General features: G+C 33.4%; 1 protein-coding gene across 8 annotated transcripts in view; it reads right to left on the reverse strand.

Annotated features, from left to right (window-relative positions):
* Window positions 1–14911, reverse strand: part of PRPF40A (pre-mRNA processing factor 40 homolog A) — a 60064-nt gene that overhangs the window by 14081 nt on the left and 31072 nt on the right. For 4 of the 8 annotated variants that reach the window (XM_017674460.3, XM_017674459.3, XM_017674462.3 and 1 more), the window contains 7 exons: window positions 8825–8935; window positions 7250–7370; window positions 6961–7014; window positions 5373–5397; window positions 2820–3191; window positions 598–706; window positions 93–157 (listed from right to left, as the gene is read on the reverse strand). In XM_017674460.3, the coding sequence (XP_017529949.3) occupies window positions 93–157; window positions 598–706; window positions 2820–3191; window positions 5373–5397; window positions 6961–7014; window positions 7250–7370; window positions 8825–8935 (857 nt within the window). The remainder of the gene's footprint in view (window positions 1–92; window positions 158–597; window positions 707–2819; window positions 3192–5372; window positions 5398–6960; window positions 7015–7249; window positions 7371–8824; window positions 8936–14911) is intronic. The other 4 variants (XM_036996006.2, XM_017674461.3, XM_073241473.1 and 1 more) reach the window with 1 other exon arrangement.

A 14911-nucleotide genomic window follows, 5' to 3' on the forward strand; every position in this document is an offset into this window, starting at 1 on the left:
GAGTGAAGAGTTAAACAAGTTCACACCATTCTGAATTTGCTAGGCTTGTTACTCTCAAAGAAAAACAGGAAATTAAAAAATTGAAATATTACCTGTACCGTGGATCATTAATGATCATTTTCATAGCTTGCTCCCATGAAGCATTAGATGGTACCCGCTGAAAACCATTTAATGAAAAATTAAATTTCGCAGAAATATAGTAAAAGTCATACAACAGGGAACAAAGTATAAATACTCACTGCAAACATCAAGCACTTCCCTTTGTAGGAGTTTGAAAAGAGGTCTAAAAAAGTAATTTCTTATTGAAGCAAACAAGGCAAATCTGGGTAATAGACCTATAGACTAAAAAGAAAACTTAAACTGAAATTTAAACAGAGCAAGACTACTGACTAAAAGATAAGTAATTTTTATTAAAAAGTCCTGAGGTGGAATGTGCTGTACATAATAGTTTTTCTGTTGAAAGTCAGTTTCAAAAGACAAGACAAATACAAATTGAGCTCATCTTCCATTACAACAGGTCATGAAATTAGTATTTTCAATAAAGGAATCGAGGTACTGCATTTATTAGATAATTATAAAAATCTGTAATATAAATACCTTTTCTTTCAATAATTCTTTAAATGCTTGCTTTGCTTCCTCCTTTGTATTCCAAGTATATGTTTTTTTTGCTGGTTGGCTTTCCTCCTCTTCTTTTTTGGGAGTAAAACTAGACAGAAATTTAAACATGTAATTTATAATTAAAAGAATACTTCATTTAGAAAAATTGTTTTAATTATTAAGCTTCATATTGAGCTAAAATCTGGTAATTTTAGAATAGTCTCTTATATGAACCTTCCACACTTACCTGAACATAAAGAAATAAATGTAGTATGTATTTTTTTCTGAAACATGTAGTTATGAAGACCTTGCACAAAGGCAAAAATTAACATTACACTAAAACACTAGTTTGACTAGACCACAACTTAATACTTTTAAATGGCTTATAAGACTTATTCAATGCCTTCATTTTAGTGCCTTAATAATAGGATTTGAGAAAATATAAAAAAGATGTAGAGATCAATCAAAGTAGGGATGAGCAAACTACAACTCACAGGCCAAATCCAGCCTGCTGCCTGTTTCCGTAAATAGAGCTTTACTGGAACAGAGCCATGTTCATGCATTACATACTGTGTACGGCTGCTTCTGTGTTACCACAGAACTAAGCCACTGTGACAGACTTCACGACCCACAAAACAAAAGTATTTACTTTTTGAGAGTTCATGATAAAAGTCTGCCAAATGCTAACCTTAAACAGAATTAACATACCCAATAATTATTAATTATATTTGTTTAGGGTACATTATGAAGTAAAAAAGTGAAATCCTAACATTTCTTCCCTTATAAAAAGTACAAAATGAAAAAACAAAAAGACTTTGAAGTAGAATATTTAGGGGAAGATACAGGAATACATACTAACACAAAAGTACAAATATATCTACACTCTCTCAATCAAGTAACCTTACTTTGGGAAATATATTCAAAATTGTCAAAAATATTATTCAGAACCTAGCCCAACATTAACAGCTGTAAATGGCCTATACTATAGTAATTAAAATCAAAAGCTTAGTATAACGACTCAGCACTGTAATAAGGAAATACTAGAAAGAGAAACAAAGCAGGAAAACAATTGTGTTGTCTGAAATTATGTAAAATAAATTATTATGGAAAAACTACAGTAAATATGAAAATATTTTGTAAAAGAATATCATTCCATAAAGCTTAAATGTAAATCAGAGAAGCACTTAAATTTATGTATTTATAAATAACAATGAATACGTCATCATTCAACATGATGGGGTATTATCTCTATCAATGTGGAAGATATTTATTTTTAAACTGTATGTGTTTTAAATGCACAGAAAAAGAACAGAAGGATATAAATAAAACGTTACTCTTTTATGTCTTCAAATATACAGCAGAAATTTCCTTTTGAACTTGTAAACGAGAAAAAACTATGACACTATTCTCAGTTTGGGAAACAAGAAAAACAAAAGATTTACAAAAAGGGTTAGGGATACGAAATTCATATACTTAAGCACTGAGATGGGTGACTGATCATGTCTGGATCTCAACATCATGGCTAACATTTTTTTTTGTATATGTGGAGATCTTTCAAGTCAAGCAGTATAGCTCAAGGTTACTTTTCATATGTGTATAAAGCAGAACTATTACTAGATCACAGGGTACACAACTATATGGAAACTATATGGAAACTGATAGATGCAGTTTATAGTTCTGCCTTATTAAAAAGCCATAACAAATTTAATCTCAGTACCTATACCCTACTGAACATTAAGCTTTTTTAAAAAAATCTACTTGATTTCTGCTTTCTTGTTCAACATCAAACTACAGCATTACATTCTTACAGAAATGTAGTGCTGTGCTAATCTATATTTGAAACTGAGGCAAAAGAAAGAAAATCTGTAATAACTGACTCTGTCTTTATTTAAATTTTGGTATTTTATTAAATATGGACTTTTTACACTAATTTTAATTGAAATATTGGACCATAATATGGCTTGATTACTAGGATTTTGTGTACTCCTTTAAATTTGTGCCTTACACCCGACCCCAGCTCTGCTTTCCGAAAACATGTGTGCATTACTTTTACAACAGTTTGATGGCATAACTGCACAAAATTGAGCACTGAAAATATCCATTACTTAAAGGCTTAAACTTTGAGTCTCAAAAATATTTGAGAAACTTAATGGCTACTGACTGAACTTCTATTAATGAAATCTGATACTGATTTGCAGCAGGAGACAAGTTACTAAACTTACTCAGCTACAGTTTCCTGCTTAGATGCTTCTTCTCCAGTGTTACTCGATACTTCAGCACTTTGATCCTGAGCAGGAGTACTAGTGAGCTGTGCTTGTTCTTCAGTTGAGATTGTTACTGTATTTTCATTATCTACAACAGTAGCAACAATTGAAGTAACTTCAGGCTCAGGAACAACTGAAACAGTTCCACTGACAGTGTTGGAAGCAGAGGTGGAAGAACTGGCACTGGCTGCGGCGGCGGCAGCTGCAGCTGCGGCGGCGGCTGCCACAACAGCAGCGGCTGCTTCTGCAGCCGCCATGGTGCTCATTGTGGTTGGAATTTCTGTTGTAGGAACTGGGGCTGTTGCTGTTGTGATGCACTCTTCTTGCTTACTACATGTTTAAAAAAGAGAAAATTGGTCATTTCATTATTAATACTCACAAAGTGAAATAAAGCTAGTTTTCAGTTACCATAAAATCAAACAAGTAAGAGGAACTATTAAAAGGGAAAAACAGGCAGTGCTGCCAAACTATTAGGCCAGTCAAAAAGTTCAGAACAACAGAATGAAACTGGGTTACTTAGATGAAATACAGCAAACATTTCAGAAATTATGACAGGCAACCATGCCACACTCTCCAATTCCAGAAATCCAGTAATTGTTTTCATTTAAAAAATGACCTATTTATCAGATTGTATTATACCATAAAATATAACCTGTATCATACATTTCTGTAAGAACTTTAAATTTTATTCATTTCACCCATTAAAAGGAAAATCTGAATTCTGGCACAAAAACAGACACAAAGATCAATGGAACGGAAAACAGAGTCCAGAAATAAACCCATGCTTAGACAGCCAATTAAGCTCTGACAAAGGAGGCAAGAACAATACAATAGGGAAAAGACAGACTCTTCAAATAAACGGATGCTGGGAAAACTGGACTGCTACATGCAAAACAATGAAACTGAACCACTTTCTTACTCCATATACAAAAATAAACTCAAAATAGATTAAAGACTTAATTCTAAGACCTGAAACCATTAAACTCCTAGAAGAAAACAGACAAGAAGCTTTTAGACATTAGTCTGAGCACTTTGTTCATACCTTCAGGCAAGGGCAACAAAAGCAAAAAAAAAAAATGAGATTTTATCAAACTACAAAGCTTTTTGCACAGTGAAGGAAAACATCAATAAAATGAAAAGGCACCCTAGTGAATGGGAGAAGATAATTTCAAAATTATATACTCAATAGAGGCTGATATCCAAAATATATAAAGAACTTACACAAGTCAGTATCAAAAACAAAACAAAAACCCCAAAGAAACCAACTAAAAAGAAGGCAGAAGACCTGAATAAATATTTCTCCAAAGATGACATACATACAGCCAAAAGGCACATGAAAAGATACTCAACATCACTTATCATCAGGGAAATGCAAATCAAAACCACAATGAAAAACCAACTCATACCTGTCAGAATGGCTAGGATCAAAAAGAAAAGAAATAACAAATAGTGGTGAGGATATAGAAAAATGGAACCCTTCTGCACTGTTGGTAGGAATGTAAATTGGTGCAACCACTATGGAAAACAGCATGGAAGTTCATTCCTCAAAAACTGAAAAATACAACTACCATATGATCTAGCGTTTCTACTTCTCAGTGTCTGAAGAAAATGAAAACACTAACTCAAAAAGATACATACACAACACCTATGTTTACTGCAGCATTATTTACAAAAGCTAAAAAGTGAAGATGACCAAAGTGTCCACTGATAAATGGGCAAAGATGATGTGGTACACATATATGATGGAGTATTATTCAGCCATACAAAGAACAGAATCCTGTCATTTATGACAACACAGAAGGATGTAGAGGGTACTGGCTAAGTGAAAAAGGCAAAGACAAATACCATATGATTTCACATACATGTGGACTCTAGAAAACATGTGGACAAAACAAAACAAAACAAAAAACTCAGAGCTACAGAGAACAATTTGATGTTTGCCAGAAACGGAATGGGGAGATGGGTGAAGCAGGGGAAGGGCATTAGAAGGTACAAACTTTAGTTACAAAGTAAGTAAGACATAGGAATACAATGTACATCATAGGGAATATAGTTAATAATATCAGAACAATGTTGTATAGTAACAGATAATAGCTAGATTTTACTGTGCTGATCATTTCCTAATGTATATAAATGATAAATCACTATGTTGTACACTTGAAACTGAAATAATATTGTATGCCAACTATAATTAAAAAAAAAGGAAAACCTGAGTAAAGGAACAGATATATACATATAATACTTCATTCCCATATTAAATCAAATTCTGGACTTTTCTTTAAGTCTTCTTAATTTGTAAAGAATGCAGTCCAAATGCAAATAATCACTGTCTAGTAACAATTCACTTATGTATCTTGAGTCAGTATCCCTCTCCCTGCCAATCCTCCAAAACCACCAAACTGTCAGGCCTAACATATTAAATACTATTTATATTATAAAGCAGACAGTTAAAACAAGGAGTTACAGGACTACCAAATTCATAAATACCTACTGATGTCCAAAACTGCTTACCTGCTTTCTTCCACTTTGATCATTGCTATTAAAGAAAAAATAGAAAAGTTAACATGCTACATAGTTTTTAAATATAACCACTGAAAACCAATTTTAAAAGGAGATAAAGCCTCAAAGATTGAATTTACTGTCCTTAAAAAAAAAACAATCACTGCTTTTACAGAGCAAATGTTTGCTCTAAAGTTTCAGGGCAGCAATTAAAGAATAAAGACAAATTTAAATAATAGCAGTTTTTAGAAAGCTTCTCCCCACAGTGTTACTTTTCGAAAGGCTGCTAGGTACTGCAAAAACTCTCTCAAAGTATCTACATAATTCTGGAATAAGATAGTATTTACCCAGGGATAAAATCATTTTTTAAAAAAGATACTGAATTCAAAATGGGATCAAATTCATGTTATGAAATTCCAGCACATATATACTAGCATTGACAGGTAGATAGACAGTTATGCACACCAACTATTTGTAGTAGGGTTATATCAGAAATGAGCTTGACATTTCTTACATGAATAAACTGGTCATCTACCTATCTATGATATTTATTTTTAGCCAATGCTAGTATAGAAATTTAAACTGAGCTTTGAAGACTTTTACTTAATATTTCTTCTTTCACTCCAGTTTTAAAAACTAAATTTTCCTTTAGGAGTTAACAAAATATCTCATTCATTCCACATCATTAGGGAGTAAGGTGCTCCATGTGATAAAATAAGCTTAACTCTAACAATACTTTAAAAATGTATCCACCTTTAAAGGCAATTCTGAAAAGATTAAGGGTGGTTGACAAAATAAACTAAAGGGAGGTTATGATTACTAGTATGTATTAATATATTTTTAGGATACAATGATGACTAACACAATAAAGTAACACATCCTGTCAGATGTTACTCCACACTGCAGACCTACTTTACTAGCCCCATTTCCCTACCATCTGTTGCTTTTAATCTGAGAGTTGATGACACCAGATTCTATTAGAAGTGAGAGTACAACAACTACATTCTCAATTCTTACTCTAATCTCTGCTATCTTAAGTTTTGGTTTCCTGTTAGTATTTCTAGTTCTTATAAAATAGACACTTCTATTTTATATTAGTATTTCTAGATTTTCAGGGGTATTCTATGTAGTTTAGGATGTTGAAGTCTTGCCTTTGTAAGGCATGATTATATTCCATTTACCTTAGTTCTCCCACAGCAAACATACAGGCTATTTTGCAATGCTGTGCTAAAATAAAATCAGCATTAAATGTATTGTCTGACAATACAACTTAATAAAATTTAAACTGATGATTCAATATTCTCTGCTATCAGCTAAATGGGTTAAGCCACATATTCCATGTATGCACCAACACTCGAAGCTGTACTTAGGAATACCGTACATGATGTCCTGCAATTTAACGATAAGTGATGTTTCTCTAAAACATCAAAGTACAACTTTAAAAGCTACAAGCTCATTTATAATATAACCCTTAAATGAAAGGAATTCTTTGAATTAGAGATTTCTCACTGCAGATTTACCAATTTTGGTTAGTGAACATCAGTAACATACTCTAAAAATGTTAAATAAAGACAGAAAATGAATTATCAAAGCAGCTCACCATGCAGGTTTGATTTTGTAATAAGACTTCCAGCAACAATGGTATTCTGGTATCCTAGTTTCAGTGGAATCAAATCAAATAAAAATCTATTTAAAATCTATAGAACTGAGATCTAGAGCAACAAGAAAATAAGAGCCCATAAAACTGTTATACCATTTAAAACATTCTAATCATTTAATTTAAAAACATAGGCCTTTGTTTGAATAATCCTATTTATGAAGGACTCATTGTTACAATGTGAATAACATATACGTAAAAAAACATTAAAAATTACTTTTTCTGGTTTTACCTTCAAGATCCTCAAGTTCTTTAGGTTTGGCCCAGCGGGATTCTTTTGTCTGAGAATTGTAATAGTAAGGCTTTCCAGAGTCAGATTTGTACTCCTTCCAGGGGCATTTAGATAAAAGTTGCTAAAGGGAAAAAAACCCTACCAGTTAACAGTAATATATTTATAGTTAGCATCATTCATCATTCACATCACTATTTTCAGTGCATATTATCAACTTATACAATTCTAAAGCTTGTTGAGATAATATAAGCTACCAATAATAGGATACTAAGTGATGTTACTTTATTATTTAATCTTTACAATAACACTATAATATTATACTATTACTCCAAATTTACACTGTTACTTAGAGAAAGTGACGTGTATAAGGTAATATACTTACTCAAAGAGAAGAGGCAAGATTTAAAATTTGGTCTCTGTAAATGTCAAATTCTGTATGCTCTTGACATTTATATCCAATCACAGGTAAAAATTATCATCTATATTTCACAAATAGACTTCTCAAATACTAATACAAGTAGGAAAACCATAAAACTTGGGAGAAAGCAAAATCTGATTGACTCACACTTAGATTTCAGTTTCACATTCATTTATTACAAACCTGCATGAATTGCCTTACGAAGCAATTTAAGTTTGACATACTTAAAACCTAACATAAAACTGGTTAAGGTGTTATGAGAATACTACTGAAAACTCAAATCTAGAAAATCTCTTGGGCAAACAATCAATTAAGTATTACTATTATCAGTACTGGGATAAATAAAAAATTGCAACATCTATCAACCTCCCAATCCAAGTAGTGCTGGGCATATTAGTGTGGTAGCCTAGATAATACATTAACATGCTTAAATTCCATAATTAAGAGGGGGAAAAGACATTGTCATCAAGGAAAAACTTTAAATACAGCTTGAAATGCCAGATCAACTTTTACTTAGGACTTCAGAGTTCCTAATTTCACCACATGCAATATTGCTTACTCAGTTAATCCCTTCAATTATAATTCCGTATCTGTATACTTTGGTAAAACGTGCAACATAAAATGAAATACACATACTTTTTGGGGGTATTTTTGAAGAGATAATTACCCACTCTAAGAGAAGAAAGCATTTGTAGTTTAATTTTACATCCAGTATCCCAACCCCACAAGGAATTTTATAGAACTCATCAGAAGATATCTGAAATCACCCAGGTTTGCTATAAAGACAATCTGAAACATGAATTTAAAAAAAGGCAAGGGGAGAGGGGGGGAAGTAGAGATAAAGTCTTTTTCTTCCAACTGATTCTTTAAATCACCTTCCTTAAATTGATGCCACCTAACAAGAGTTTCTGAGCAGGGGCAAAATGACTAAATAAAACCGGTCAGCCCAGATGGGAATGGACTTTATTTGTCCTGTTGCTAGTATGATTTTATTAACTCTTTTCTTTCCTGAATGCCTCTACAGCACTCTTTTCTGAGACAAGCAGTGAGACCATTCTTTGGATAGTCAAATACCCACAAAATCCTGTCTCCCCCAAACCCCAAAACAAAAACCAGTCTGTTAAACAACCCCTAACTTCTAGGCCTCAAACTTTTACCTCAGCAGGTGTTTTAAGATCATCTGGTTTCTCCCAAGTAGACTGTTTTGTTTCAGTATTGTAGTAGTAAGTCCTCCCATCAGGTGATTTATGTTCAGTCCACATTGATTTCTTTAATTAATAAAAAAAGATATAAATTATTTAACAGTGCCATTGAGAGAAAATATCAGTATCATTAGTTTCAAAGCAATATATGGAAAAGAAATTAAAAATATAAAATGGGCATACTTTTGACAGTTTAAGTCATTTAGAAGAATTCACCAATGCAAGTAGGGATGTAACTGAAAAGTAGACTATTTTAAAAGTACTTCAAAATATCATGGATCAATTCAGGTTTTAGGATTTCTTTCTATTCTACAAAATCTCAGTATAATAAGGATATGGTTGTTCTCCTAAGATCAGTAACTTTGTAACAAATGCACATAAGACCATCTTTCAGCAACAAAAATCTGTGTTGTGGATAAAAGAGAATATACAAACTGGATGCTAAAGTACTATAGGTGGATTAATTGTGATCAGCTATAATCCAAAGGATATTTACATAAAGTTGGACAAAGACCATCTTTCAGCAATACAAATCTATGCACTATGGAAAAAATATATGAATTAGAGATGCTAATGTAGTGATGGTGGATTGATGATGAGTTCACCAATTATAATCAAGGAATATTTACATCAAATTGGACAAAATTTTAAATTGACATGCCATAAAGATGCAGTTATCAAAGTTAGAAAGGAAGGATTCTGGATAACAATCCAGAATTTAAAGAACCAACAAGGTGAAATTTAACAGGCATAAAATATGAATCCAAATGCTTCAGCATTAAGATAGGTGAGATAAAGTTTTGAAACTAGTTTGATATAGAATATAAACCCACTCTTGGGGTACGAAAAAATAAAAAACTCTATATAAGTTGCTGCAAAATCCACAGGCATAAATCGACATGATGTCCAAATAAAGGTTGGTAAAAAGTTTTACAAGGTTACCATAACATACATGAACATACACACAAACACACAAAACAGTAATAATCAAAGGGTGGAAGGAAACTTTGAGAGGTGATAGATATCTAAGGTCTTGATGTTGGTGCTAGTTTCAAGGTGCATACTTATTTCCAAAATCATGCACTTGTACACATTAAATACGCACAGCTCCTTACATGTCAATCGTACTTAAATAAAGTAGTTAAAAACTTAGCTTTACAAGGAATCATGAATAAATTACTGGATGAGATCAAAAGTACTAAGTCCAATTCTGGGCATTAGACTTTCAGATGGTAAGAAATTAAAGTATGCCTGAAAGAGGGGTTACAGAGATGATGTACACACATTTCTTCAAATCTAAGACAAACCATTATTGTACAAAACTCAAAGAAAGAAAAAGGAAAATCACTGTGAAACTATTATGTACTTATACTAGACTTCACATTAAATTTTTTGAAAGGATTTATTCTTGCTTAGACATTGCTTTTATCACATATTACTTTGTGAACACATGAAAAGGAAAACAGGCAAATAAAAGTTAAGCTATTCCTTAAACTTCACACTGAGACAATTTTTTTGTACCAAGAGTTGATGTCCATTATATTCCATACAATATTATCCTCTGTGGCATGAGAAGTATTAGTAATACAGCATTAAAAAAAAAGGAGTAATGAAAACTTCTAAAAAAAGGAATTTGGTTATTAACTTTCCTTTGTACTTATTTAAAGATGACCTACCTTTCTTTCTTCCTTACCAACTTTGAGTAGTAACAGGTATCTACTCTTAATTTCTACTTTGGGAATGTGGCTAAATTGATCCACTGCTTTCCTAACTCTCTCACCACAATCATTTTATTCCTAGCTAATAATAAAAGAGTCCTGTGCCATTATTTCTAGGCTTTTCTTCCAAACCTGACAGAACAAACTGACATTCGTTCTTCTGATGCTGGCACTTTTTTTGTTCAGTTACATATAACTAAGCCATAACTGCTGTGTGGAGAAAAGAGATCATAAAACACCACGGATTATAGGATGCACCCCAATTTCAGATGTGTTTAATGGTGAAAAAAATATGCTAATTGTAAACTACGTAATTTCCAAAATGTGGAGATGAGGAACAAGAAAGATGACTTATGAAGAAAATAACTTGCTGTCATTTTAACAAAAGTAGATGAGGTAAGATGACTTACCTCAAAAGCATCTGAGAAGATAAGTAGAGTGATTATGAAGGAATTATAGATAGTCATTAGAATCCAGAGACAGAAATTGATAAAATTCAAACGGATAACAAAACACTTGGCCTTTTCTATAGAGATCAAGTCATATGACTTATTTACAAAATGTATTTCTGAATGATGTAGCAGGACTGTTAGCTAATTACAAAGGTGTATGAAATTCTTTAACCTATTCAAGCACTTGTGCAAGATGTGACAATTAATGTGACAATTAGCCTCTTCTGGGGAAAACATGAAATAGCTTCTGGAAGTGAAATAGCTTCTGGAAAATATTTAGCTTCCTGTTATTCATCTCTTCTAACACCTTGGATCAAAAGATGATACAATTAGAAATATATATAGGAGCTTCAGCTGCATGGGTAGGTAATGCTTTATTTCATAAATTAAAAACTGTGAAGATAATGAGGTTCTACTGTAATACCAAAACCAGGCAAAGACACCACAAAAAAAGAAAATTACAGACCAATATCCCTGATGAACATAGATGCAAAAATACTCAACAAAATATTAGCAAACCAAATTCAAAAATACATCAAAAAGATCATCCATCATCATCAAGTAGGATTTATTCCAGGGATGCAAGGATGGTAACATTTGAAAATCCATCAATATCATCCACAACATCAACAAAAAGAAGCACAAAAACCACATGATCATCTCCATAGATGCTGAAAAAGCATTTGACAAAATTCAACATCCATTCATGATAAACTCTCAACAAAATGGGTATAGAGGGCAAGTACCTCAACATAATAAAGGCCATATATGACAGACCCACAGCCAATATCATACTTAACAGTGAGAAGCTGAAAGCTTTTTCTTTAAGATTGGGAACAAAACAAGGATGCCTACTTTCCCCACTTCTATTCAACACAATACTGGAGGTCCTACCCATTGCAATCAGACAACACAAAGAAATAAAAGGCATCCAGACTGGCAAGGAAGAAGTTAAACTGTCCCTGTTTGCAGAAGACATATTATACATAAAAAACCCTCAAGAATCCACTCCAAACCTACTATATCTAATATCTGAATTAAGGAAAGTTGCAGGTTACAAAATTAATACACAGAAATCTGTGGCATTCCTACACACTAACGATGAACTAGCAGAGAGAGAAATCAGGAAAACAATTCCATTCACACTTGCACCAAAAAGGATAAAATACCTAAGAATAAACTTAACCAAAGAAGTGAAAGACCTATAGTCTGAAAACTGCAAGACACTCATGAGAGAAATTAGATACCAATAAATGGAAAAACATCCCATGCTCATGGATAGGAAGAATTAATATTGTCAAAATGGCCATCCTCCCTAAAGCAATCTATAAATTCAATGCAATTTCTATCAAAATACCAACAGCGTTCTTCAACGAACTAGAGAAAGTCATTCTAAAATTCATATGGAACCACAAAAGACCTCAAATAGCCAAAGCAATTCTGAGAAGAATAAAGCTGGGGGGATTATGCTCCCCAACTTCAAGCTCTACTACAAAGCCACAATTATCAAGACAATTTGGTACTGGCACAAGAACAGACCTATAGACCAATGGAACATACTACAGAGTCCTGATATAAACCCAACCATATTTAATATATGATAAAGGAGCCATGGACATACAATGGGGAAATGACAGCCTCTTCAATAGCTGGTGTTGGCAAAACTGGACATCTACATTAAGAGAATGAAACTGGATTATCGTTTAACCCCATACACAGAAGTAAACTTGAAATGGATTAAAGACTTGAATGTAAGTCATGAAACCATAAAACTCTTAGAAGACAACATAGGCAAACATCTCCTGAATATAAGCACAAGCAACTTTTTCTTGAACACGTCTCCTCGAGCAAGGGAAACAAAAGCAAAAATGAACTCGTGGGACTACATCAAAGTAAAAAGTTTCTGTACAGCAAAGGACACCATCAACAGAACAAAAAGATATCCTACAGTATGGGAGAATATATTTGTAAATGACATATCTGACAAGGGGTTAACATCCAAAATATATAAAGAACTTACATGCCTCAACACTCCAAAAGCAAATAACCCAATTAACAAATGGGCAGAGGATATGAAGAGACAGTTTTTCAAAGAAGAAATTCAGATGGCCAACAGACACATGAAAAGATGCTCCACATCACTAATCATCAGGGAAATGCAAATTAAAACCACAGTGAGATATCATCACCTTACACCAGTAAGGATGGCCAGCATTGAAAAGACTAAGAACAACAAATGCTGGCGAGGATGCAGAGAAAGGGGAACCCTCCTGCACTGCTCGTGGGAATGTAAGCTGGTTCAACAATTGTGGAAAGCAGTATGGAGGTTCCTCAAAAAACTAAAAATAGAAATACCATTTGACCAAGTAATCCCACTCCCTGGAATTTACCCAAAGAATACAACTTCTCAGATTCAAAAAGCCATATGCATCCCTATATTTTCTGCAGCACTTTTTACAATAGCCAAGATATGAAAGCAACCTAAGTGTCCATCAGTAGATAAATGGATGAAGAAGATGTGGTACATATACACAATGAAATACTATTTGGCCATAAGAAAGAAACAAATCCTATCATTTGCAACAATATGGACAGAGCTGGAGGACAGTATGCTCAGTGAAAGAAGCTACGCGGAAAAAGACAAATGCCAAATGATTTCCCTCATTAGTGGAGTATAACAATGAGGCAAAACTGAAGGAACAAAATAAGAGCAGACTCAGAGACTCCAAGAAGGAACTAGTGGTTTCCAAAGGGGAGGGGTGCGGGAGGGTGGGTGGGGAGGAAGGGAGAAGGGGATTGAGGGGTATTATGTTTAGTACACATGGTGTGGGGGGATCATGAGGAGAACAGTGTAGCATAGAGAAGGCACACAGTGGATCTGTGGCATCTTGCTGCACTGATGAACAGTGACTGCACTGGGGTATGGGTGGGGACTTGATTATATGGGTAAATGTACCAACCACATTGTTTTTTCATGTGAAACCTTCATAAGAGTGTATATCAATCATACCTTAATAAAAAAAAAGATAAAGAGGTTCTGCTACTTTTCTTGTTTTTAAAATAATGAACTCAGTAGCATCTCATGTTTGCATTATCTAAAGAAAAATATACTCTAAGTTCCAAAATTATATTTAAATTTCCCAAGTCATACCTACTAAAGGGCATCAGAGGAAGAAGTTCACCAGAAATAAACTTACGAGACAATGGAATGAAAAATAAAGGGATGATAAATAACAGTCAAATAATGCGGAGAAAAAGGTGAAGTACACAAAAGAAATAGTAAGTAATTTAGTACTTACTATGTATTACTTTGAGCCTTACAACTACACTACAAAGCAGGTATGACCCATTTTTCAAACAAGGAAACCAAGGCTTAGGAGAGTTAATAACTTCTCAATGATTCAGGAAATAAATAATAGAGCTAGGACAATTCAGTCACATCTGCCATTAGAGACCACATTTTTTACACCCTGAAATACTGTTTTAAGCTTTCTCTTTTCAGAGACAGTCTAATTGTCAATAAGGAAAGATAAATTCCTGCTCAACTACTAAATATAAGCCTTATGCTAATTACTTTGCATCAATTCTCAGTTAATTCTTTAATAACCCTATGAGAGTTATTAAGTCCTGATAGTCATATTAGCATAGTACATTCATAAAACTTATTTTCCCACAAAATCATTTTTAAACAAAAGACCCTTCCATAGAAACAAGCAAAAGCTGCCTATCAAAAGATTTAGACTGCCCAGGCAGAAACGGTGAATACCTAACAATGACTTCATTATTTATTTTGAATTGGCCAAAGCCGGGATGTTACTATTAACCTTAAGGTCACTTGCTTTGGGGTCTTGAGGGGGTTAGTGAGATGTCTG

The sequence above is a fragment of the Manis javanica genome, chromosome 7 (genome assembly GCF_040802235.1).
Source record: "Manis javanica isolate MJ-LG chromosome 7, MJ_LKY, whole genome shotgun sequence".
NCBI lineage: Eukaryota > Metazoa > Chordata > Mammalia > Pholidota > Manidae > Manis > Manis javanica.